The sequence below is a fragment of the Pelodiscus sinensis genome, chromosome 6 (assembly GCF_049634645.1).
Source record: "Pelodiscus sinensis isolate JC-2024 chromosome 6, ASM4963464v1, whole genome shotgun sequence".
Lineage (NCBI taxonomy): Eukaryota > Metazoa > Chordata > Testudines > Trionychidae > Pelodiscus > Pelodiscus sinensis.
In genome coordinates this window covers 126,391,309-126,417,216 of record NC_134716.1, presented here as the reverse complement: position 1 = coordinate 126,417,216, position 25,908 = coordinate 126,391,309, and the positions used below count along the sequence as shown (strand labels likewise).

At 45.9% G+C, this 25,908-nt stretch overlaps 1 protein-coding gene and 2 non-coding genes across 11 annotated transcripts in view; all 3 read left to right on the top strand.

Moving 5' to 3' along the window:
- The window catches only part of UBAP2 (ubiquitin associated protein 2), a 155,347-nt gene that overhangs the window by 110,303 nt on the left and 19,136 nt on the right, over positions 1-25,908 (top strand). For 7 of the 9 annotated variants that reach the window (XM_075932782.1, XM_075932781.1, XM_075932779.1 and 4 more), the window contains 6 exons: positions 1,155-1,194; positions 12,816-12,999; positions 16,016-16,082; positions 20,538-20,733; positions 22,265-22,356; positions 23,234-23,284. In XM_075932782.1, the coding sequence (XP_075788897.1) occupies positions 1,155-1,194; positions 12,816-12,999; positions 16,016-16,082; positions 20,538-20,733; positions 22,265-22,356; positions 23,234-23,284 (630 nt within the window). The remainder of the gene's footprint in view (positions 1-1,154; positions 1,195-12,815; positions 13,000-16,015; positions 16,083-20,537; positions 20,734-22,264; positions 22,357-23,233; positions 23,285-25,908) is intronic. The other 2 variants (XM_075932780.1, XM_075932778.1) reach the window with 1 other exon arrangement.
- On the top strand, positions 10,312-10,390 carry LOC112545784 (small nucleolar RNA SNORD121A). The gene has a single exon (XR_003089329.1). It is a non-coding gene; the product is annotated as a small nucleolar RNA SNORD121A (small nucleolar RNA).
- LOC112545785 (small nucleolar RNA SNORD121A) lies at positions 13,915-13,996 on the top strand. The gene has a single exon (XR_003089330.1). It is a non-coding gene; the product is annotated as a small nucleolar RNA SNORD121A (small nucleolar RNA).

The following is a 25,908-nucleotide window of genomic DNA, read 5'->3' as shown; positions in this document are numbered from 1 at the left end:
GGATCATGTTGTCTAATCAGCTGAAAGTGAACTCCTAGTGTGAAGTTGTAGCCAAAGGAGGGAGGGAGGGAGGGAGTGTGTGTGTGTGTGTGTGTGTGTGTGTCAGTCATGTGTTTTACCTCTGCGGGTTTTTTTTGGTGCTGATAGGACTGCTGCTAAAATACTGTGTCCTGAGCTAATGTCCACAATTCAAGAAAGATGTTGATAAATTGGAGCAGTTTCAGAGAAGAGCTACAAGAATGATTCAAGGATTAGAAAAGATGTGTATAGTGATCTACTCAAGGAGCTCAGTGGATTTAGCTTACCAAAGAGCAGGTTAAGGGATGATGTGATTATGGTCTTTGTATACTCCTAATTTAGGTACTTATTTGATAAGACTATTTAGACTAGCGCAGGAATGTGTAACAGGATCCTGTGTCTGAAAGTCAAAACTTCAGACTGGAAATAAGGCATACATTTTTAAGTGAGGATAATGAACCATTGGGAACCACTTACTAAAAGTTGCCATAGATTTTGCTCTAGGGATTATTTTGGGGCAGATCTCTGGCTTGTGTTAGACTGGAGGTTAGGTTATTAAATGATCACCATGCTCTCTTCTGGCTTTGGCATCTATAAAACTGTGAATCCTGAATGACAATAACATGTTTGTATTTCTCCATAGGATTTCCTTGCAACAATTTCAAAGATAATTATGTTCTGGTCTCTGTAACTTAATGGCTCAATCACTCTCTGAACCAAGTCCTGTGCGGTAGTGCTCACAATTATAAACCTAGAGCATCCACGTCTATGGACCATAATGATCTGAGAAACAATGGTTTCCTTTGAAACCCTATCTCCCAATGGAGTTCTACCCTCTCTTTGTAATTTGCCTAGGTTGAGTTGTGTGTTCTATTAGACCAGGGAGACAGCAGTTTCTCACGTGTCCCATCACTCATTCACTCTTGTTTCACTTTTACTCCTGTGCCTGGGGTATGTCTCTCAAACATTGTACCTACCTAAGGAATGGCACTTGATTATTTTACATCCCTCTTGACTTTTGGTTTGGAAAGAATATAAAGTTTTGCAATGAGCAGCCTGTTAAATGTCTGAAACGTTGGGTTTTTAATACCACCTCTGTCAGGCGGCTTACTCATTTGTTTTTCCTTTGTTTACAGAATGGGCACAGTGGTGTTCGAACACAGCCAACTCTTGACTGTAAGTTTATAAAGCTCCATTATATAGAGAACTATTTTTCTGACCTCCCCCCACCCTTCAGAATGCATACAGTTGTGATCCTTGATAGCTTGTGGTTTTGTACAACTTTCCCTGTTTAGTTTTTGGCTGAAAATGTTGAGTTTTAAACTTGGTATCAAAAAATAAACATGCAGTTTGCACAAGCTGCTCAGGTCTTTCAGAGCACAGGCCACTGCATCTGTAGCAAGCGTGGTCCCCTCTGAATCCCTCCACAAAGCACCAGCCCTTAAAGGGACAGGGCACAGCTAAGCCAAACATTCCCTTGAAAGCTGCTGTAATGCCCCAGTGTTTCTGTTAACTATGTACAACATACAGTCCATTATTTGATTTATTGGTAGAAGATTGCAAGTTGGACAAACGTGTAACTTTCATTCTCAGTTGAGTCTTTGGGTCTCTCACCTGTCACAAGTTCTGGTACTGATGGTGGAAAGATATGCATTTCTCCTCAGTTTTTCATATTCAGCAGAAAAATGTGTGGCAGTTTTAGTTCCACTCTTCAGCTGAACAGAAAAGTGAAGAAATGACCGTTCTGTGTGAGCAGTAATAAAACCTTGTCACGTCAGGCCACTGGGCATATGGCAAACTGTTCAGAGAACATACTAAATTAACATAAACTATCCAGCATTATAAAAAGCTTCATTTAGAGCAGTAGATGTGTCATAAGTCAATATCATTTTACCAGAATTATGTCAGTGTTGGCTAGACAGTAGGACAAAAATAGGCATTTAGTATGGCATTAACAAACATGAGGGTAACCAAATAGTGTTACATGGCTACATTTCTATCACAAATAGTGTTAGTCACTAGTCCCCTCTTTGGGTTTAGGCACAGATAAGTAGGTGTCTTTAAATGTTCATATATTGGTGTCTGTGTGGCTCTTCTTTTTCTAGCGGAATGGCCTTGAATGTCGGTGGATTGTTCTGGTGATCTGCCCTCTTGTGCACTGCTGGTTTCAGGTTCCATAGTCTCAATTTGGCATTCATGTTTTTCAGTGGCTGGTGCAAATGTTACATCAGTCTAGTGAGCAGTTTCTAAGTTCACGGGTCAGTCACATCGTCGGTGAAATGCCTCTACCTCAGAATTCATAGACTCTGAACTTTGGGCAGTATCTGGTACCATCACATAATTCACTTCATCTTCATTCTCCTGCTCATAATCACTGCAGTCCAAATGCTTGTCCTCACTTTAATCTCTTGTTGCGCCAGTTTGCCTTGGTCTCTTGTGTTTGCCTTGGTGGTGGTGTTTTAAAAAGTGGTTTTACATCCATGGACAAGAAGTCACAGGAAACTAAAAGATGGAGGTGAAGACCTTTTAGCCCTTCCTTTTCCATCCTTTGCCCTTTGCTTTGTAGACTGGACTATCTCCATTCCATTTGAATACCGTGTGACTCTGATCTTCCCAATGGGATCTTAATTTTCTTGGTCATCCTTTCTGGAAGGTTCTGCACAAGCATTGTCACCGGGCAGGAAGGCAACAACATGTACTTTCTGATCATAGTGATTTTTTTACCACAAGCAGCTGATTTTTTAAAGACACTTTGATGCCAGGTCATAAGCTTCTTTCATCTGCTGTTATCATTTTTCAGCTTAATCTTTATGGTACCCAGGTCTACATGCAGAGTTTGTAGGTAAACCAAAGGCCATGCCAGTGGTCAAATGTGGTGAACATCCATATAATATATAGAGGGGAGAACTCTATAGCTTCATTTTGTGTACAGTTTTAGGTCTAGCTGACATGATTTAAGGGAGAACTTCCAGCTTGACTTTGATTCTTCTGGCCAAGTTCTCAGCCTAGCAGAAGAGATCTGCCTGCCCACTGTCCTTTGGGTGATATGGAGTTGTGTGCGATGTGAAACTGAAACATTAATGCTAAAGCTTTCAGAATAAAATGTTGGACATTGTCATGATGAACACGTTTTTTGGGAACCACATTTTGAAACTTCTTTCAGTTGAAGCCCTGCTGTGTAGATGCACCCATACAGACTAGGGATGTTAAAATGCATTTTATCTGTATAACTGCTGAAAATTTCAGCGGTTACGTGATGAACGACAGGCATCTCCCCAGCAGCTGGTGTGCACGAGGAGCCCGCTTTTAAGCCGGTTCCTTGTGCATACCGGGAGCCTGCATATAACTCTGAAGATTAACCGATGAGCCCAGGCTTATTGGTTAACTGTGTACACAGTTACACTTTCCCATCTCTAGCACAGTCTTTAACATAATGTTTGATCTTCACTTTCATCTGTCTCCAATTAAACCAATCTCTTGCAAGACTGATTACTGGAAAACCAAGTTACAAAAGAAACTGCTGTTACTTGAAAAATAAAATAGAAAAGGCTGTCAATAGCTACAAGAAATGATAGGACAGTTAAAAGCAGAGAAAGTAAAGTATTCCATCTGTTTCCAGATGCAGTGGCACAACTCACACATCAGGTTGGAGATCTTACCACGTCCCCCTGTCTTCTTTTCTTTGTTTGTTTTTTACCCCCTAAGGACTTGCCTTAATGCAGAATTTTAGCAACAGCTGGATTTTCATTTTGGAAGCTCAAAAGATCTTTTGAAATTGGCTTTATGGTGAATTGAATACCCATGGAGAGGTGCCTTCTGCTGTCAGAGGTGGTAATAACAGCAGCTGACTAATATAGCTTATCATCTTTGTACATCCATCGTCATCATTGGCAATCCCTTGATTCCAGGATGATCTCTACCACAGGTTTACCTATGGCTCCTGAGATGACTCAGGAGTCGGATCATGGGATCACAGATCACCCACAGTAGAGAGAGACATTTCCAGGTGAGCCAGCTGCCTGCTGGGAGAAAGCTCTTTTCTTTTTTTCCTTCCTTCTCTCTCTCTTTTCAGCTTCGAGAGCAAGGCGCTTATCCTTGAAGTGGGCCACTGCCTGATGGAGGATGTGGCACCATTGAGGTCAGTTGGTGACTTGCTCCTCTCAGCTTGTGATGTTCACATCCATTTTCCTAGATACACTTTCAGTGCGTCTTTGTAATGTTTTCTCAGACCACCGCGGGGTCTCTGACTGAGTGAGCTGACAGGAAAGGGCTTATTTTGGGAGGCGAGAGTCTGGCATCCGTACACCATGTCCAGCCCAGCGGAGTGGGTTCATGAGGATTACTGCTTCAATGCTGGTGACATTAGCGTTGGAGAAATTGCTGGCTTTAGTGCAGCGATCTTGCCACTTGATGTGAAGGATCTTCCGGAGGCTTCGTTGATAGCACTGCTCCAGACACTTGAGGTGCTGTCCATAGGTCACTTAGGTTTTCATCCATAAAGGAACTTAGGAACAAAAGCTGTCTTACAGACCTGCATCTGGGTCTCCTGCCATTGGTCACGGTCTGTGAAAACACATCTGAGCTGTTTCCCAATGGAAGCACTTGCTCGCTGGATTCCGTGTTGGATCTATCTCACTGTCGATTTTTGCATTTTGAAAGGATTGGCTACCGGAGTAGCGGAAGTGCTTGGCTATCTCGGAATCCTGCCCCTCAATGGTGATCTGTGGCCAGTCACATGCAAGGCCTGATGCAGGCCGATGGGGCACTTCAGTTTTCTCGCTATTGAGAGTCCTAGGCTTCAGTAAGCTTGTGCAAGGAAGTGACTGGGAGCCATTCTCAATGTGTGTGAGGATGGCACAGTCGTCAGCATACTGAAGAGTACTGGACACCCTGAGGAGTTTAGACTTTGAGCAAGATATCAAATATTAATGAGCCATCCATCCATTCTGTATAGAATGTCACCACCCATGGGGAGGCAGTCTTCATCAAAGACCAAAATGACTGCTAAATAGATGGAGAACAGGGCTGGGTTTATAACACATCCTTGCTTAACCCCCGTTTTGATTACGAAAGGGTCCATCTCAGGGCAATTCAGATCCAAGGGACTGTACAACAGCATTGACCTCTTTGCTTGTGTCTCATGCATTCTGCCATGTATTTAAGCATCTCAAGGGGCACTCTGGATAATGTATCTGGCTCCATGTTGGATTGCCCTAGATACCCAACTTTGAAGTTGAAATCAGCTATTTTTGCAATCTGTATGCTATGGTCTGGCAGAAGCAAAAGTCTAGTTTAGCAGGCAGTTGTAAGTTGCGAAAGATTCAGAGTATGTGAAAGTGGTCATTGAATTTGTCATTAACAGCAACAACGAATGTTCTTGACCCAGACCCAGTTACTCTGTTTACCTTCTTGACAGTAATACAAGACTGCATGTAGTCCCTTATTAGAAGCATCCACATAAAGGATAAGGCAAAATCAGGATATGCTGTTCTTGGTGGCTGTATCAGGCAGTCAGTCGGTTGTTTTAATACTTTTTTGGCGATGCTCAGTCCAGATGTGGCTTTTAGAAGGTAGCTGTCTAGATACCTTTCCTTACCCCTCAGCTTCTCCTTTTCTGAGCCATAAAGGACAATGTTGATTCCAGTGAAACAATCAACAGGTCATACAGTGGCTTTGCTATTCTAGAGAAGTTTTGAATGCATCTTTGATAATAGATGAGGAAGCCTAGAAGCTCACAGAATTCCCCTGTGATGGTTGGTTGGTTGTGAAGGCATGAAGAGTCACTGTCAGCTGGATCCATCTTATAACCTTCAGCAGGTACCACTACTCCAGCTAATGGAGCTCTGTCTTAAGTCACATTTACAAACTTTCACCTTAATCCTATGATCTGCAACTTGCAGTGCTCTCCTTATCTTCTCTGCCTGTTCTTCAAAAGGGCTGCTGTCCAGAAGCAGGGAAACAGGGAAATGCTCACCTCAGGCCATCTTCCGTCAATTTCTGCCTCGAGGGGGTGGATTTACTGCAGTGATGGGGAAAACCCTGATCTGTTGCTGTAGCAAGTGCCTGTACTACAGTGACATAACTGGAGTACTGCATCTTCTCCAGCTGTAGCACTTGTACTGTAGACATATCCTAAATTGGGAACTCTGGGATGCAGATGGGTGTTCAGTGATCAATATAGGCTGTCCGGGTAGATCAGGTACAGTGCCGATTTTGCCTTTGCTCTCTTGCGATTTCCCTGCATGACCCCCGACGGGCTGCAACATCTGAAACAGTGATGGCAAGTATTGCCTCTGCCAGATTGTGTGCAGCTAGCACATCCTCTTCTCTGCGGTTGCTTGCCTGCATGTCTGCTCATACGTTCAGTGCTTTTGCTTGCTTCCATACACTCATTTCAGCTTCTGCACTCTAGAGTTCATCCGTTCTGGCTTTAGCTCCCTTCTTTCATCCATCGACAAGTCGAGATTCTCTTTTCTGGAGAGGAGGTTCTGGCTCCCTTTCTAACATCTGCACTGTGTAGAAGCAAGTGCACGGAATGACAAGTTCCTGCATTAGCGTGCGCTCCATGTCCCAACTTCTGCTGTTTCTCTACTTTCTCCACTACCGCTGCTTAAGAACATAAGAACGGCCATACTGGGTCAGACCAAATGTCCATCTAGCCCAGTAGCCTGTCTGCCGACAGTGGCCAGCACCAGGTGCCCCAGAAGGGGTGGGCTGAAGACAATGGTCAAGCGATTTGTCTCGTGCCATCCCTCTCCAGCCTCTGACAAACAGAGGCAAGGGACACCATTTCTATCCCCTGGCTAATAGCCTTTTATGGGCCTAACCTCCATGAAATTATCTAGCTTCTCTTTGAACTCTGTTATAGTCCTAGCCTTTACAGTCTCCTTTGGAAAGGAGTTCCGCAGGTTGACTATGTGCTGTGTGAAGAAGAACTTTATTTTATTAGTTTTAAACCTGCTACCCATTAATTTCATTTGGTGTCCTCTAGTTCTTCTGTTATGGGAACTAACGAATAACTTTTCTTTATTCACCTTCCCCATACCACTCATGATTTATAGACCTCTATCATATCCCCCCTTAGTCTCCTCTTTTCCAAACTGAAAAGTCCCCATTGCTTTAGCCTCTCTTCGTATGGGACCCGTGCTTCTCCAACAAGGTCCTGTTTGCAACTTGATTGTCTTCTGCATCACAGTCCGAATAGCCTCTCTGAATTGAACAGAGGAACATGTTTAAGGACAGGATTATATCTTGGGTCAGAGTCAACTCCTTGCGAGTCAAACAATACTTTGTCTCAAATGAAGTGAGCTTGGACCAGGAAAACCTGAGGTGACTTTTAGCTCTTGTGCTGGGCTTAAGAGCTACAGATAAATTTCAGTTGCTGCTTTTTCCTGGGCCTTCGAGATGGTCCTCAGTTTTGGCGGGCTGTTAGGTTTTTTTCCTTCCAGCTAGCTGCTGAGGCTCATTCAGAGAGTCCTAATTAGTCTGTCATCTCAACATTCTCCTTACAAATCCCAGTTTCATTTCGGTAAGTCAAACTGCTTAGCCTCACTTCCTGCCCTTTTGGTGGGAGTTCCCAAACTGTCCTGTTGCTTTCAAATATGCAGTATTGTTTTAGCCTTGTCAGTCCCAAGATGCTACAGGTGGAACCTCTCCAGTCCAGCAACCTCGGGACCTGACCAGTGCCGAAACAGAGAATTTGCCAGACCAGGGGAGATCGATATTGTCTACCAGCATTACCAACACTTCCACTACTTGCTGGGCTCTTAGAAGACATTTAGGGGTCAGTTAGAGCTAACTAACAGCACAGAACCCTGACAGCCAGGACTGGAGGCTGTAAACAAACTTTATGGAGCTGCAGGACACTTGGCCACACCCATGATAAGTGGACATCCGGCTCACTCAAATCATGCCGGACCATGGCTGTTTCTGGGTGAGAGTGCTGGAGAGAGAGGTTCAACCTGTAGCACAGATAAGGTGAAGAAAATAATACCTCACCCACCTTTGTGTCTGTTTTTCTGGTAGGCAGTGACATCATTTCCCCAGAGTTTGTCGTTTAATTTCCTGAAACTGACTTGACAGACCTTCAGTTCTTGAACGAGCAAGACACCAGTGAGCCATTCCCCTGTGAGTGCTTCACTTGCCTACTGGCTAGCAAGGAAATGTTGAATCCGTTGTATCAACTCTGCTCCCAGACATGCAACACTGAACAATCTTGGAGTTGGAAGGGATTTCCTAGTTTTTCTTTTTTTAATTCTCATGCTCCCCTTCATGTCCATCAGGCATTTCTTACCAGTTTTCCAGCTTTCCAGTTGGAGAACAGAGATCATCATCTTGTTTTCTTCTTGCTTACTGAGTTCTAAAAGAATGGAACTTTGTTTTCTCATGTTTTTTTATCAGCCAGCCGTCTGTGTTGCAGCAGATGTCTGGGAATAAGGTTGGCTAATGAGCTCCCTCTGCTGGAGGACTTTGTCTGTGAAGTAGAGCAAAATCCATGCTGATGTACAGAATGTGGCCTTTCTGCTTAATCTTTTTTCATGTATTACTGGTGGCATCCCCTGTAGCTCGCATCCTGGAATTCCTATAAGTATCAGAACACTAATGCTTTTCTGCCGTGTGTGAGCATGTCTGTGTACTTTCTATGGGTAGCAGCAGCACAAATTGATCTCCTGTAAAGTTCCCCCACTTGACCCTGCACCTTGAGCTTATCCTAACTTTGGGAAGGTATACAACTCTCTCAAAAAAACACCCCAGGGTTGGTATCACAAATAGAGCACTTTGCCCTTGAAGCACTCCGTCGTTGTCATGTTTTGTGAGGCATTGGGTATCCACATCTGCACACCTGGAATGTTTTCATCAGCACAAAATTCAGTTGAAAGATGAAAAAAGCTTCTGGGTCTGCCGATTTACCACCTTTGAATCTGTTGCTTTCCAAATATCTGGTACAATACTGTTCTGTTCAAGAATTAGTGGACAGTCCAAGTGGAAGCTGCCCCAGTGAGCTGTGCTGTGAAAGCTGCCTTTCTGTAGTGGAGTGGCCTGCTTTCTTATTTCTTGGATTTGTTCATCTCCCAAGTTACAAGTTCTCTGCAGACCCACTTGGCTCCTTTTTTTGTTTCCAGTTCTTTGCTGTGCAAAATAAATGATCCTTCATTAACTTGGATGCTCTTAAATTAATGTAATTCTTCTAGTGTCTAGCTCATATAGAGTCCCCTCTGCTCACCTCCAGCCCTTGGTTTCTGTTAATATCACTGCCTTCTGTCACAAAGGTTTGGGGATCACCTTTGACACCTCCCACCCTTGGTTTACATATCCAGGCTATTTTCAAACCCTTCTTCCTTAACACTCTTAAACTCTGACCTTTTTCTTTCTGTCCCTGCTGTTAAAACTCTAGTTCAAGTCCTGATCATCTCCCATCACCACCTCTCCCATCATACCTTCCCCAGCCCCTTTTGTCCTTTCACAGTATGGTTGCTGGGTTTGTATTCCTGCCTGTTCCCCTAACTGTGTCACTTCTCTCTTCAGTTCTCTCACCTGGTTTTCTTGCTCTGAACACACCTTGTTCAAGCATCTTGTCCTCCCTGTCAAGACCCCTCTGATTTTCCTGGCCTGCCTCTTAGGGCAGGGCAAAAGTTGAATTAAGAAATGTAATTTCAGCTGTGTCAATTGCATATCTTAAGTCGAACGATCTTAATTCGACTATCGGCACATTCTGCACAGCCGGAAGTCGAAGGATGAACACTCTTCCTTCGACTTCTCTTGCTCCTGGTAAAATGAGGGTTACAGGAGTTGGAGTAAGAAGTCCTCCAGCTCGACATTATTTCTGCTGTTGTGTAGACGTGCCCTTAGTGTCATCCTTGCTGCTTCCTCCTCTGCCATGGATGCCAGTGATTAGCTTCTGTACCACTCTTCACACATGCGGCACCGTCTCCAAATCGTTAGGGATAATCACTACCACCTCCTTTAGACACCCCTTTCAAGAGCCATTTCTGCTGTGACCCGAACAAGCATTCAGCCAACCAGCAATGGCTTGTGTGTCTGTCAGCAACAGCTGGTCTTATTGTTTTCAATGGCATCTCCATGAACCATCAAGTAGTGGTGTTTTTATTTGTTACTACATGTTTTGATTTTCATCACCTTCCCCTCTCTTTGAAACCAAGCACTGTGAGTATCGGAAACAGACTGTACGATCTGGAGGGCAGTCAGTGTTAATGTTTGTCTGTCTAGCGCCCCACACAAGGGGAGGGCCTGATCCTGATTGGGAGCCTCCAGGAGATAGAACAAAACAGCAAACATGGAAAGACAATGATGCTTATCTTCCAAGCACATATCCGAATTGTACTGTGGACACTTAAGACTGAGTCTTTTCATTGCTCTTGTATTTTACAGTCCAGTTTAATAACTAACTCTTCAGGGCAGTCTCACAAGCTGTGAGTTACAAAAGACATGGAGTAGCAGGAAAGGAGTAACCACCGTGCTGAATTGTAGCAGCAAGTGGCTGTTCACTGTACCTGCTTGTGAATTTTAACCAGCACAGGTTGAAACTCTCTGGTCCCGGCAACATCCGTGGTCCGGCATGATTTGAGTGAGCCAGATGTCCGCTTATCATGGATGTGGCCAAGTGTCCTGCAGCCCATAAAGTTTGTTTACAGCCCCGAGTCCTGGCTCTCCGTGTTCTGTGCTGTTATTTAGCTCTAATTTACCCCTAAATGTCTTCTAAGAGCCCAGCAAGCCATGGAAGTGTTGGTGATGCTGCTAGACAATATTGACCTCCTGTGGTTCGGCAAATTCTCTGGTTCGGCACTGGTCAGGTTCCCAGGGTGCTGGGCTAATGAGGTTTAACCATAGTTTGAGAACGTCTGGCTTTCCATATTGCAGTTGACGTTTTTCACGAGACGTCACACCACAGTGGCATAGATTCAACAGGATAATCACATCAGTGTCTTATACTCCTTCAGCTTAACATTACAGCGTAGTGATCCCCGGAAAGACACATCTGAAGTAAGTAGGTGACTTTTAACTGGTGGTGGAGTAGAACGATTCTCAGCATTTCCCATCTCTCTAGGATGGTGTCATGGAGGGTGGTGTGCTCGTCCTTCCCCCACGGAGAGCTGTTGAGTCCCGGGGGTCCTTGAAACCATGCCCTAACCGCGCATGTACCATAACTCAACTGCTGTTCCAAACCCACGACCCTTTTGCTGGGGCAGTGTGGCCTAGTAGCCAAAGTCAATAACAAACGCCCCTCCCTCTGGGGCAGTGCAGCCTAATAGCCAGAGTCTGTAGCAAACGCCCTCTTCGCTGGGGCAGTGTGGCCTAGCAGGCAAAGTTGGTAGCAGCTGGTGCAGGTCCCGTGGGTCGGGGAGAGGGACCCGGGCCCTCCCTACTCCACTGGGTCCCAGCCCAGGACCTTATTAGCAGTGGTGTGATCCATTGCTAGCCCAGCGGAGACTCCCTCTGCAACATGCTGAGCTCCTCAGGATACAATCTCCCGCCCTGGGCTACTTCCTACAAGTCTCCACTGGACTCCTTCCAGCGTCCTTCCTCCAGCTCCTCTGCCCAGATCAGTGTCTTGCTGGCTGGTCTCCAGGTTTGGTCCCACTAGCAGTTCGCCTCCTGGAGCTCTGGCAGTACCTCCTTGGCATACCTGGGCTGCAGTCCAACCATGCCCAGCAGGGCTTCAGGGGTGGGTCGTCTTCAACCCGGTGAGCCTGGTTAGGCTTGGCTTCCCCAGTGAGGGGCTGGCGCACCCCGTCACAGATGGGTAAAAGAAGGCCGCGTTAGTCATCTGTGTGGTCACCGAAAATGGTCAGTGAAATGTTAGTAGCTTGTTTCATTGTCAGCATTTCCCAGATATTTCTAAACCATTTATTAAAATGCTTCCCTGCCGTTCTGAACCAGTAAGCTCTGTGTGCTATTTCCGTCCCTCTGAAACTCACTAGAGGAATATCAAAACCGCATAATCTTGTTTACAAATAGAGTATTTTTTTATTTCTGCAGCATCATAGAGATGCCTGAGCCCCTGTAGGCAACTACAACAGATCCTTATCACACTTACACTTCCAGTTAGACTAGGTGCCACAAGAAGAGCAGAGTGTTACGAGGGAGGAAGATGAGTGAATTGAAAGATGTGCGGGGTATTACCTTAGTTACATACGAGCCATTATCTCCTTTATTATGTTCTGTTGGACTTGGTGTCTAGAATTCTTTGCTCTTGACCAATAAAGCCATTATGCTGGAAATCTGAGTGAGCAAAACCACTCAGAGTGAGAGAGAGAACAGGAATGGAGGTCACCTACTCAAAATAAGTGAGCCGTATCGTGGTTGTGAATGGTGTTCTGGGCATGAGCAAAAGCGCAGGGTTGTGCGAGGAGATTGACGTGGGATTCCCAAGGCAAACTGTGTTGGCAGAGTGTAGTGGCACAGTTAGGAGAGGAACAGAGATGTAGGCCGAGATTGGGCAGGTCCTTGAAAGGGGGGAACAGGAGTTAAAACTGATGTGGAAGAAGATTGGACTCAGTGAGGGGGAAAGTGACAATAGGTAAATAAAGAAATGTCACTCATTAAAAATCTGTCGTTGGAAATCCTAGGCCTGCAAAAGGCAAGTACTAGATGGCATGTCTGTAAACTTACTCCAGTAGCTGAGTCCAGTGGGTCACAAGGTCATGGGCACCAGTTCATCACTCGTTGGTAAATGGACTGGAATGTGCTGTCTTGCCTTTGACGTACTCTGTTCCTGAATCAAACAGGTGGGGTTGTGTGTGCTGGATTTCCTCTGATTGGCTTTTTCTAACTTGCAGCTACTTCATCAGTTCCAACGTCTAAGACAGAAACCTCTCCCTCGCTACCTGCAGCGGGGCCTCTCCCTAGCACGGCGCCCACCACTGCTTCGCTTCTGCCTTCAGCTCCACAGCCCACCGCAGCGTTACCCAGCTTGCCCCAGTCCAGTGACTTGGCCAGCAGCTCACTCTCCCAGTTAAGCAGGTACAGTCGGAGGACAAAGGGAAGCGGGCTCAATTTGGGATTAGTGGCAGTGTGCGCAGAATAGAAATGGGTCAGTGCACCAGGTGACTCCAGGTAAATGGGGCCCCTTCTCTTGTTTCAACCTGAACTAGGACAGGTGTAAGAGACCCAGGCTAATGTTTCTGGTTGAATGTGTGAACTACGTACTGCGTTTCAGTGATCCTGTGCCCACAGATCTCTGTTCTGGGAATCTCAGAACTTTACAGCAATATTAGACTTAAGGGTCTGCTGCAGTGGATTCCAAATGAGATGTTCATACCTTCACTTGTTTTTTCTGCCACCTTGTCCATAGCACCGGCTGTTGAGTTGGCTGGCTGTTTAGCGTAGTAATATCCAGATCTTTAGCAGTTTTTCTTCTGACCATTTTTAAATGTTGCGGATGTTTAAATCTTGGACTGTCACCATTTTTAAAATAAAAAAAAGTCTCCGCTGGGGCTGGGGGCTGAGTGGTCCTGGTTCCATTCTTGCTAGGATGTTGCCTTGAGGAAATGTGAGCTGTCCGCTTGGTGCTCTGGGGAGTTCAGTCAACCCCCAGTCAGCTCTTACCCCAGCTGTTTGCGTCCCACTGCACGTTACTAAACTTCTTTCTCAGACAGGTGACCTCTTAAGTCAAACGACTGCCTGTCTCAAGTTTAGCAGTGGATTGAACCAGGATCTTATGGGTTTTGTCTCTCTCCCAGCTAGTGCATAGTCGTGTCCTGTTGGACAGCCAGTGTTGAGTAGTTTTAAATTCCTCAAGTAATTGGCATGATTCCTTTCACCCGAGACTCCATCTCTACCATCTCTTATCCAACAGGGATCCAAAGTGCTCCACAAATTACGGACTAAGTGCCTGGCTAGAAATTGGCATTGGGGTGTGGAGCAGACTTGGAGTCATCTGAAAAGACAGTGATGCCTGATTTCCAAGCACATAGCTGACTTGCATATGCAGGCACTTTTGAGTCAGAGTCTTTTCAGTAGTGGGGAGTGTGCCTTTCCCAGCCTACCTGTGCATGACCGAACCCATTCCCTCCTTCCGTCACAGCCTCTCCTCTTCCTGACAGAGAGGGAGGCACCAAGAGTCTTAATGAAATTGGCTTGCAAGGCTGTGAAGGTGGATGCTGCTCCTTTTCCTGGTCATGCGCCAAAGAGCCTGGTCCTGAATTCCCTTCTCTAGCCACTTCCCATTTGGTTATAAACATCACTGGTGCTTCTCATGCCATCCCCAAAGAAAATATCTGTATTCATGTTGAGGATACTTGTCCCTCCTGCCCCGTACGACATGAGTGGGGCTTTCTTAATGCCACACTGCTGAAGGGAGCATGTAGGCGCGAGAGTTGTGGACGGTTGGCTTTTTTTCTGGTGCTCACGTTTTGTTTGCTCCCTATTTTGCTCAGTCCTTATTTTGCTAGGGTGGGATAGGTGTGGGGTGGGAGGAAAGGTGAAGCTGTTGGCCTTAGGCTTTTTAAATGACCAAGCTTTAGCCACCTACCGAGAAGGCTTGAACAGGGCTGCTGCCAAAAGCTGGTGCTAGAGATGTCGTTGGCATCCCTAAACGTAGACACTCTACAGGAGTCCATCTCCACGGTTGATACAATTTTTGAGCCTTGTCCCCAAAGATTAAAAGGAGCTTGAAGATACTAGTTGAGTTGTGCTGGCTGAGGTGGGACCGTCTAACTCAAGGTGGGGAAAACCAAACAATAGAGTACAAGAAATAAGAGTTAATTGAAAAAGTTAGAGTTAGTCGTTCGAGAGTGGCTGCCTAAAATGTAGGAATTGGGAAGACCAAAATGCCTCCTGCTGTGGCATCAGAAGATTCACATCTAGCAGGAAGAATGTGGATTACTTTCCTTAACTTCTGCAAGGAGGCTTCTGAGGATTGTCTGCGTCTGAGAAGTGTCCTAAAGAATGTGAACCACGGATGGTGAGAAACAAGCTTTTGACTCTTCCAAAAGGAGCTGATCTCATCCTTGGTTGATTTCAAGGTTGAATTCTGTCCTTTTATAATTCTGCATCTCGCAGGAGAGACGAGACTTTTCCTTTGTAAAGAAGATGAGGGATTTAGACCTTTAAATAATCCCATCAAATGATGTGTACTTTGACAGTCAAGTTTGTCGTCTTTAATTCAGAAAGTGAAGGCTAACCTAAAAAGCAGTGAAGGTTTGAAAGCTTAGAAGTTGCTCCAGAATCCTAATCTGATACAGATACATGCAAACACCTATTGTTTACTCTTTATTTTTATTTGAATAATTTTTCTCACTATTCTTCCTATATCTTTTCACACTTTCTACCTAGAATTTCTATAGTTTGTTCTGTGTAATTGACTCTTTAACATAGTCTGATTCCCAGAATTTTATTGTTTGAATATTTAAAAACATAATTGGAATGATTTTTTATGTAAGACTGACCAAGTGGGTGAGGTAATATTTAGTGTTGCCTATGCATATTGTGAGTAATTAAAATGGAATTAGAGGCTTGGGGATGTGATTTCAGTTTGATATTGGAATTCCCTTTTGGTGGTCCAAATGCCAAATATTCTTCCTGCTTTTATTTCACCCTTTCTAATCTACTCTTTTTTGGTCCCCATTTTTCTGAAGGGGGTTGAAACTATTAGCACAGTTGTGGTGTTACCGACCCCACTAATACCCTGTAATGTGCATTTGTGGGGCCAGTGTCATGCAGCTGAATTCAAAAGGGATTCTGTTTCTCTAAGAAACTTTTACTTTGACAAGCACTAATGAGTAGCGTTTTCCACATCAGTCACAATTACTTTCTTGTAACAGACAGGAGTGTAGTTAATTGCCATTCTCCATTGAAAGAAGCTCTTTGACTTTGTTGCTTTTAATCCCAGAACAGGGTTTCCATATATCTCAATAACTTTTTAGTGTTTAAAAAATAATAAAACATTAAAAAATATTTTGAGAAGCGTGAGCAATGTCAGGATTAGACTGTAGAGTTTCGTTTTTATTGATTAACCCTTTAAAATGTGTCTTTCTAGTTCCCTCTCCAATCATCAGAGCAGCCTCTCATCTGCTGCAGCCCTGTCTGCGAGCAGTTCACATGCGGTAAGTCCCGTTTGCATCCGAACAGCTAGTAAGCCTGCATTGTTGCCTTTAGGGTTGAAATGTGTCGCCTCCTTATGCTAAACAATCTGTTCCACCTTGCATTTGGAGTAGACTCCCCAGACCTGAAGAAAGGCTTTCTGTAAGCTCGGAAGCTTCTCTCACTAACTAAAAGGTCTTATCTCACCCACTTTGTCTCATTAAATCTCCAGTCAGCTTTCCTGATCGAAAGGTTAAGATGGCTGTCAAGCTGTCCGGAGTGTGAGCATCAACCTTAGGGCAGACTGGTATGAAGCAGGGCCAAAATCTCACACTAGTTGTGACTTCTAGTCGTAGATTTCACCGATCAAGTGTGAACTCCTAAAGCACCTGGATATATAGAGTCTATATCCAGGATTCTAACAAATTCATGGCCCTGGAAAGTGTGTCACGGACAGTAGAATCTGGTCTTGTGTGCTTTCACCCTATGCTGTACAGATTTCATGGGGGAGACCCGTGTTCCTTGAATCGAGGGTCCTGCCCAAAAGGAGTTGCATGGGGTGTGTCAAGATTCTTTTTAGGGTTCATGGGAGGAGGAATGAAGTGAACAAAGTCTTTGTCCTTTGATGTTGGAATAAATTGCCAAGGGAGGTGGTGGAATCTCCCTCTCTGGAGATATTTAAGAACAGGTTAGATAGACATCTGTCAGGGATGGTGTAGACGGAGCTTGGTCCTGCCTTGAGGGCGGGGGGCTGGATTCGATGACCTCTCGAGGTCCCTTCCAGTCCTATGATTCTAAGTTTCACTCGTTTGGTATCAGTGGGCCTTTTTTTGTGTACCTACAATAGGAAGCCAGCCTTTACATTAGTTAATGCTTCTTTCCTGTTTGGTGAGTTACACAGATACAGAGGGCTACAATGCAAATATTTTAACGTGTACTCCATGTTATTAGGTTATATTAGGTGAGCTTAGTACATGCAACATCCTACAAGCATTTCATAAAGTCTAAATACTCAACGTATTTTTAATCAATCTAATGCCTATTTTAATAACACTGACACAGAGGAAAGCCAAACTGGTTGGGCATTCATCAGTGTTTAATTGGGGCCTAGGCGTGAGCTGCCGGCATCTCAGTGCCTTTTTAAAGGATCAGCACCCACCGGGGACTGAGACAAGTTCTTTATCTTACTCGGGAAGAGGGTGAATTCCCCAGCTCTCTAGTGGTATAAAGATCTTATCTGTAGTGCTAATGGCTTCTGATTGATTGGACACTAAACCCACCATTAGTCTAGCACTGTTTTGCCTGTCCTGCACCTCAGACAAATGTAACTGCAGAAGAAACTTTCATCTCAGGAATGAGAGAGAGAATGAGACACATTTTTATCACAAGTTGCATTAAAAAGTCAGAGAACAGTTGCTGTTTGAAGCCGCTCTGAAGTTTGGATTGTTATAACGCGTCTTGGTGGAGCTGAGTTAGCAGGCAGTGTGCAAGTGACATGGTCTAAGGTATATGAAAAGCACTAGAATTATAGAGCTGGAAGAGACCTCACGAGGTCAACAAGTCCGGCCCCCTGCCCAAAGCAGGACCAATCCCAACTAAATCAATCCAGCCAGGGCTTTGTCAAGCCAAGACTTAAAAACCTCTAGGGATGGAGATTCCACCCCCTCCCTAGGTATCCCATTCCTGTGCTGCTTCACCCTCCTAGTGAAATATTTTTTCCTAATATCCAACCTAGACCCCCCCCCACTGTAACTTGAGACCATTGCTCCTTGTTCTGCCCTCCATCACTAATATGAACAGCCTCTCTCCATCCTCTTTGGAACCTCCCTTCGGGAAGTTGAAGGCTGCTCTCAAATCCCCACTCACCCTTCTCCTCTGCAGACTAAAAAAACCCAAATCCCTCAATCTCTCCTCATAGGTCATGTGCTCCAGCCCCCTAATCATTTTGGTTGCCCTCCGCTGGACCCTCTCCAATGCGTCCACATCCTTCCTGGAGTGGGGGGGCCCAGAACTGGACACACTACTCCAGATGTGGTCTCACTCTGTTACTAGACTGTGTCACATGGGTATTATTGTCACCTGTATGTTGGTGTGCTTCTGGTGGTAAGGCAACCGGTGTGATTATACTAGAGCTTGTAAGAACTGACACACTGGGTCAGACCAAAGGTCCATCTAGCCCAGTACCCTGTCTGCTAACAGTGGCCAATGCTAGGTGCCCCAGAGGGAGGGAACACAACAGGTAATCCTCACATGATCTCTCCCCTGTCAGCTACTTCCAGAGAAACAGAGGCTAGGGACACCATTCCTACCCATCCTGGCTAATACCATTGATGGACCTAACCTCCATGAATCTATTTAGTTCTTTTTTGAACCCTGTTAAAGTTCTAGCCTTCACCGCATCCTCTGGCAAGGAGTTCCACAGATTGACTGTGCGCTGAGTGAAGAAAAACTTCCCTTTCTTTGTTTTAAACCTGCTGCCTATTCATTTCATTGGGTGACCCCTAGTTCTTATATTGTGGGAATAAGTAAATAACTTTTTCTTATTCACTTTTTCCACACCAGTAATGATTTTATGGACCTCTATCATAGCCCCCTTAGTCTCCTCTTTTCTAAGCTGAAAAGTCCAAGTCTTTTAAATATCTCTTCCTGTGGGACCCATTCCAAGCCCCTAATCATTTTGTTGCCCTTTTCTGAACCTTTTCCAATACCAATATATCTTTTTTGAGATGAGGCGACCACATCTGTGTGCAGTATTCAGGATATGGGTGTATCATGGTTTTATGTAGAGGCAAGAAGATATTTTCTGTTTTATTCTCTATCCCTATTTTAATGACTCCTAACATTGTTTGCTTTTTTCAGTGCCGCTGCACACTGCATAGATGTTTTCAGAGAACTATTCACAATGACTCCACGATCTCTCTTGAGTAGTTGTAGCCAAATTAGTCCTCCCTCATATTGAATATATAGTTGGGATTATGTTTTCCAACGTGCATTCTTTACATTTATCAGCATTACATTTCATTTGCCATTTTGTTGCCTAATCGCTTAGTTTGGCGAGATCTTTTTGAAGCTCTTTAAAGTCTGCTTTGGTCTTATCTATCTTGAGCAGTTTCGTATCATCGGCAAATTTTGCCACCTCACTGTTTACCTCTTTCTCTAGATCATGTATAAATAATTTGAATAGGATGGGCCCCAGGACAGACCCTTGGGGGACCCCATCTCTTCTCCACTTGGAAGACTTACCATTTATTCCTACGCTTCGTTTCCTGTCTTTTAACCAGTTATCAATCCACGAGAGGACCCTCCCTCTTATCCCATGACAACTTACGTTATTTAAGAGCCTTTGGTGAGGGTCCTTGTCAAAGACTTTCTGGAAATCTAAGTGCACTAGATCCACTGGATCCCCTTAGTTGCCATCTTACTCTGTGATGGGCTGGCTCAGTGTATGCAGCCCCGAAATGGTGCATGGTTTGGTTATGGTTAGCACAGGGCTTTTCTATGTGGGTTCAGTATATGTAACTGTGTTTAGAAACCATTGTCCTCTCTAGTCAGCAAGTACCTTGAAATCTTAGGCCAAAATTAGAGTAAGCGAGAAAGTCAACTTAAGATATGCAATTCCGGCTATGTGAATAGCACAGCTGGAATGGACGTACCTTAAGTTGAATTTCTTCAGTGTCCCAATTGCAGGAGGTTCACGGGATAAACTCTCCCGTTGACTTTCTTTGCTCCTCGTGACCCGATGGAGTATCAGGATTGATGGGCACCATCAGTGGTCGATTTAGCAGGTCCTTGCTAGACCCACTAAATCAAACTCTGGAAGATCGATCTCTGGAGTGTTGATTTCGGGGTAAGTGAAGACCTGGCCTTACTGAATCAAACATTTCCTCTTCTAGTTCTCTGCTCTGCCAGAACTTTACCTTTGTCCTTATGGCACATAAATTGCTCTCAGATGCTGTGCTGCAAGCCATGCCCGGTCTGGCTTGCATATCTGTTTAACACATCTCCATTACCACTGAGGGCATCACGGTTTTCAGTTCTTATTTCGTTTCTAAGTGCTGCAAGTGGCCTGAAGAAATTCTTTTCACTGGAGCCTTCTCTCTTAAAGCCCATATCCTTTTCCTTAGATAAACCTCTAGACTCTTGCCAAGATAACACAAGTGTGACCGTATCTAAGTTAAAAGGAGCATTCTGTTGAGAGCCAAAATGTCCATATTTAACATCATAAAAAGGCAACTGAACTGCATGTATGTAATTGCAACTCAGGCCAGGTGACATACCTTTCATTCTCATGGTGTGAGTTTCTAGAACCTCTTAATGGAATTATAGCCTTTGGCTCACCCTTCCCTGTTGAGTGTGTGTGTAATACAGATGATAATGTTCGTATTCTCTTGCAGATCATGCTGTGATGTTTAAACTCAGGAGTTTTGTGTGTGGTTGGTCTGCTCTGTGATCACTATTCCTTTTTGTCTCCTTTCTAGCACACTAGTGTTGAGAGCACAACTTCGCTCCAGCCCTCAACAACCTTTTCAACTGCTTCAACCTCCGCCACTAGCACCACCTCCTCCGTTGTCAGCATGGCAAGCAGTATGAACACTACGAACAGCCTTGGCCTGAGCGTTACCAGTGTGTCTATGCCAGCTGCTTCTACACGGGCAGCTCCCTTAGTGTCTTCAGGTTCGCAATATTAACAGATCACGTGGCTAGACAGAGGACTTCAGTCTGCGGGGCTGTCAGTTATGCGTTGCGCCAGCAATAACTCCGCTAAGAATTTTATGCTCTTTACAGACTCGCATTTTTCAGCACGCTTTACTTGCTGGCCTATGAAATAAAGTTGCCTGCTTTTATGTGTTGGGAATATTTGCTAGGTAGTACTTAGCATCTTCGATCTCCAAAAAGCTTTATAAACAATAACCAGAGCTGCTCTGAATTTAGAAAGTGCGGCTCTGTAGGCAGTTGGTTTACAAACATGGTCAGCTCTTGGCTTTAATTCACACTAGCTTCAACTTTACACTCTCCTCCTGTGCTCCATGTTCATGTGGCAGTGTGAGAATCCACTGCAATGCCAGCCTTTGTTTCCCCAGACCAAAGCATTGCTGCCTCGGGGAGGAGGTGCTGGACTCAAGGGTTGCCCACGCCACGGCGAACATGCCACTCTCCAGAGCTCTGCTGGGGAAAGGAATGCCTGACACTTCACTTGGTGGGGTGGTGGCGCTCGTCTTTTTCAGAGAAGAGAGATGAAGAGTCAAGTTGCAGTGGGGGAGGTCTAGGTTAGAGATTAGGGAAAACTATTTCCCTAGGAGGATGGGGAAAAACTGGGATGGACTCTCTAGAGAGGTGGAGGAGTCTCCATTCCTGGAGGTTTTTAAGTCCCGGCTTGACCGAACCCTGGCTGGGATGATTGAGTTGGGGTTGGTCCTGCTTTGGGCAGGGGGCTGGACTTGATGGTTCCTGAGGTTTCTTCCAGCCCTGGGATTCTGTCATCTTGTGCTCAAATGGAGGCAGCACGGGGCTTTAGTTGCCAAAAGGAAATGTGGTGGGTCAGGATATCCTGTAGGGAAAGTGGTGAAGGAACTGAGCAGTGTTCTGGCTGAATTCCATGCGCCAGCATTTCTCTCTTGCCCTTCCACTCCCCTGCTTGGGGAGACTAATTACCGGCCAAAGTGCATTTCTCCCTCTGTGGTCCTCAGCCCAGCCTTGTTTCCTAGCATGAAACCAAAGCTCTCTCCTTTGCTGTCCCTGGTCATAGCTGAAGCCAGCAGTACCCACAAAAGAGCACTAAAAATTTTAATTCTGATATTGCTGACTAGTGATTTCCTTGCCGTTGCATGACCTGGGGCGGGGAAGGATGTATTGAGAGCAGAGAGGTTGCTGTCAGCTGCAGTGAAAATGAGGCCTGGACTCTTCCTCAGAAAAGGGGCTGGGTGGAGCAGTGGACCCATAGCACTTCCCATTATTTCCGACTCCTGCTCGGAGAACTAATCCACCAGACCCAGACGGATCTCTGGGCCCCTGGAGGGTCCTTGCTGTGGTCTGGGTCTATTTCAGGTGTGGCAAGCTTGCAGTGGTTGGTCAGCACTCCTTTTAAGCACAACTCTGCTGTCCAGACCTGTGTTAGCACAGCGTTCGGGGCAGGGCAGCAAACTTGTCTCAGGGCTGAGGCCTTTCCTTTGAGGCTTGTTCAAATGTTTGTATTTTGGTCCAACAGGCAAAGCTCCCCCTAACCTGCCCCAAGGAGTGCCACCCTTGTTGCATAACCAGTATATTGTGGGACCCGGAGGACTCCTGCCTGCCTACCCAGTAAGCAACTTCACTGTACCTGGCCTAGATTACTTGGCTCCTCGATGTCAGAGGGTCCCCCAGAGTTGGGGTCTTTTTTGGCACATGCTAGGTGCTGAAGGGGATGGGAAGTGTATTGTGAACAGGTGTGCAATTCGTTGCTAAATTCATAACAGATCTTGCGTTTAGGGGCTTGATTCTGCTTCCACTGAAAAATGAGGGTTTTGCCTTGTTTTTAGTGGGGATCCGTATCAGGCCCTTTCAGCTGAAATAGAATCGTTGGGGTTGGATGTTCAGCATTCTGGGATAGATGGGGTGTGCCAGGCTCAAAACCAGCCACATATCCCGTCAGCCGCATTTTCAGATTGCTCCAAGCATGTTGACAGCTGACTTCATCACGGTGATTGCACCACTCAGTCTCCTCGGTTGGAAGCTTAGTCCTACCACTGGTTCTTTTCCTTCTGCTCCTAGGGCAGTGAATAGTCATTCCTTAGTCCTAACAAGGAATTGAAGGGATTATAGCTTGTAAGTGTAAGGCCTGTTTCTTGGATGCTGGGGAGCAGTAATAACAAATAATGCAGGTAGAAGATTGATTAACTCCTAGCTCTGAATACCTTTTATTACCAGTCCGCTGGGTACCCTTGAGAACTGCACTGGCTATAGTCTCAAGATCTCAAATCTCAGCGTGCAAAAGGCTGTGGAAAATCAAGAGTTGTAACTGGCACGTTAACTGCACTAGCAGCTGGAAGTACAACTACATTGTTTTGATAGTACAAAATCTACCATAGCCTGGCATTTTTAAAATAGGCTGGGTCTGAATTCATCTGTCCTAAACCCCCTAGATGGACTGATATTAGAGAAGTGTTATAACGTCGTTGTATTTTTATCTGTCTTCAAGCAGATCTATGGTTATGACGATCTTCAGATGCTCCAGTCCAGGCTGCCGATGGTAAGTAAACGAACTAAATGGCTTTTTTGCACTATAAGGGTATGTCTACACTACATGGCTCCGTCTACGGAGCCATTTAGATTTGTTTATTGGGCAAAGGGAAATGAAGCGGTGATTTAAATAATCGCCGCTTCATTTAAATTTAAATGGCTGCCACGCTGAGCCGACAAACAGCTGATCAGCTGTTTGTCGGCTCAGCACGCTAGTCTGGACGCTCTGCGGTCGACATCAAAGTCTTTTGTCGACCACCCTGTTATTCCGCCGCTTCATTTCCTTTTGCCTACAACCCTAATCTACATGGCTCTGTCGATGGAGCCATGTAGTCTAGACACAGCCTAAGAGAGTTAGCCTTTCAGAGTCGTCCTTCTGCCCAGCAGAAACCACTTCCCTTATGGGGATTAAGAACTTTCCCTGAGGCTGTCAACGTGATTATCTGGAAGGTGTACGTTCCTTACCGTTCTTCTCCAAGTAACACTCCTATGGGCACTCCTCTCACTTCAGGTACATGTGTGGCTCCTGATTGGAGGTTTTGAGCGAGTGGTGACCATTCAGCCCTCACACATACTGAGGCTATGTAAGACTGTGTAAGGCAAGGTCTATGAGATGGGAGCCTTGATGGCAGATCTCCCCTCATATTATGATGATCTTTATGCTACATCCTGAGTTGCTACCAAAGGGTACATCAGATCGTCATCTCAGCCGTCTATCCGTCTACTGCCATACCCGCATTTATTCTCTGCTGGAAACTGGTTTTCTTAATCTGGATGTTTGAAGGGCCTTGCTCTTTGTCTGGGCAGGACGAAGCATTTGAGGAGATTGCCTAGACTTTTCCTATCCTTTGCAGATAGATCGAAAGGGGTTCCTAGCTCTGCTCAGACTTTTAAAATGAACAGTGGGGTGTATCTTTCCTGTTACGAGTCTGCCGGTTCTTAGCCCCCCTACTCCTCCCCAAGGATGAGAGGACGTTCAGCCTGATCACAGGCAACACCTGCATTTTTGAAGGGTGTTCCAGTACTAGAGGTACGTAGAGCCTCTAGTTGGACTTCATCCCGTACTGTTCCGCAACATTACTCCCTGCTCTGTGCCGTCAAGTACGTTGCAGCCCTCGGCTCTTCAGTGCGACCGTCAGTTCTGGACTCTGATCCAAAGTTCCTTCCTTCTGGGAATGCTGCTTGGAAGTCACCTGAAATGAAGCACCCGTAGGGATGCTGTCCCAGGAAGGGCTACTCGGCGCAGTAACTATTGTACTTCAAGATGAGTGTCCCTGCGTACGCGCCCCTATCTGCTCTCCTTTGCCGCTGCCTCGTTCCCTAGAGAGAGCCTGCATAGAGAAGGATCTGAGAACGGTTCACCTGTGCGTCCCTGTATAGTCTTGCTCTCTGCCACAAGGAGGGCCAGAGTGTCTGTGCAGTTGTGCACCGTGTGGCCAATTGGGGCTAAGCCCCTCGGTTCTGCGCTTCTTGGTGGGGTTTTCTTCGTGTGCCTCAGAGGCTCACGGTGTCCCTAACACTGCCACGCAGGCAAGGGCGTCCCGCTTTCCCAGCCATTTTCATCATAGGCAAGTCCAGGGCGTGGGAGGTCAGCCCCTACATTCGACCACTGGGCCTCTCCTGTTTCTTGCAGGCAGCCCACCAGCCAGGAGGAGTGTGGGGGGAACCCGGTCCTACCCACTTGCTCCGGGGTCCGGCCCAGGGCCCTATGGGGGTGGGGGGTAGACCCGAGTGGGTTGTGAGGCCTGGCTCTTGCCCCATGGAACAGTGGCCTCTCTTTGGGCTACTTCCCCAATCCCTCCTGAGTGCCTCCTCCCAATGCCTTGGGTCAGGCTTTGTTGCTGGCTGTCTAGGGTCAGTCTCTTGTGCTGGGCTGCTCTGTTCTCCTTCCCTTCTCCTCTCGTCCGTCCCTTCACTCCTTCCCCCCCTCCTTGTCTGAGGGAGGGATATTTATGGTGCACTCATCAGCCTCAACTGGCCTCAGGTGTTCTGATCAGCCTCCCCTTCAGGCTGATGACAGAGGGGCTTCAGGTGTTGAACTGCTGGGCCACAGTCTTTGGCAACCTATCATGGGAACTTAAAACTGCGTACACGGGATCTGGGTATCTGCCTTCCATTATGCTTCAGCAGGCCCTGCTCTCAGGCTGCCACACATCCTCCCCCTGCTCAACACCTGGGGGTGGGCAAGTTGGGTCGTTAGGCAGTCCATGCGGGATAAACCATCGGCATTCCCGTGGCAGCTTCCTGCCCTGTGTTGCTCTTGGAACTGGTAGGGTTGGAGGGATATAGACCAGCGGGTCACCCTGGCATTTTTTCCCCTTATTTCGTTGCATCCACTGGAGCAGGGCATAGTCCGTTACTAAGACAAACTTGCGTCCCAACAGGTAATATCGTAGTGCCTCTGGCCCATTTCACGGCGAGGCATTCCCTTTCTACCACAGCGTATTTCCATTCTCTAGGTAGCGATTTTCTGCTGAGGTACAGTATTGGGTGTTCTTCTTCCCCTACCATCTGGGATAACACTGCCCCAGCCCCACCTCGGATGCATCCGTTTGCAGGATGAACTCTAGTAAAATCTGGGGCTATTAATACCGGGTTGTTGCAGAGGACCGACTACAAGTCGGTGAACACCTT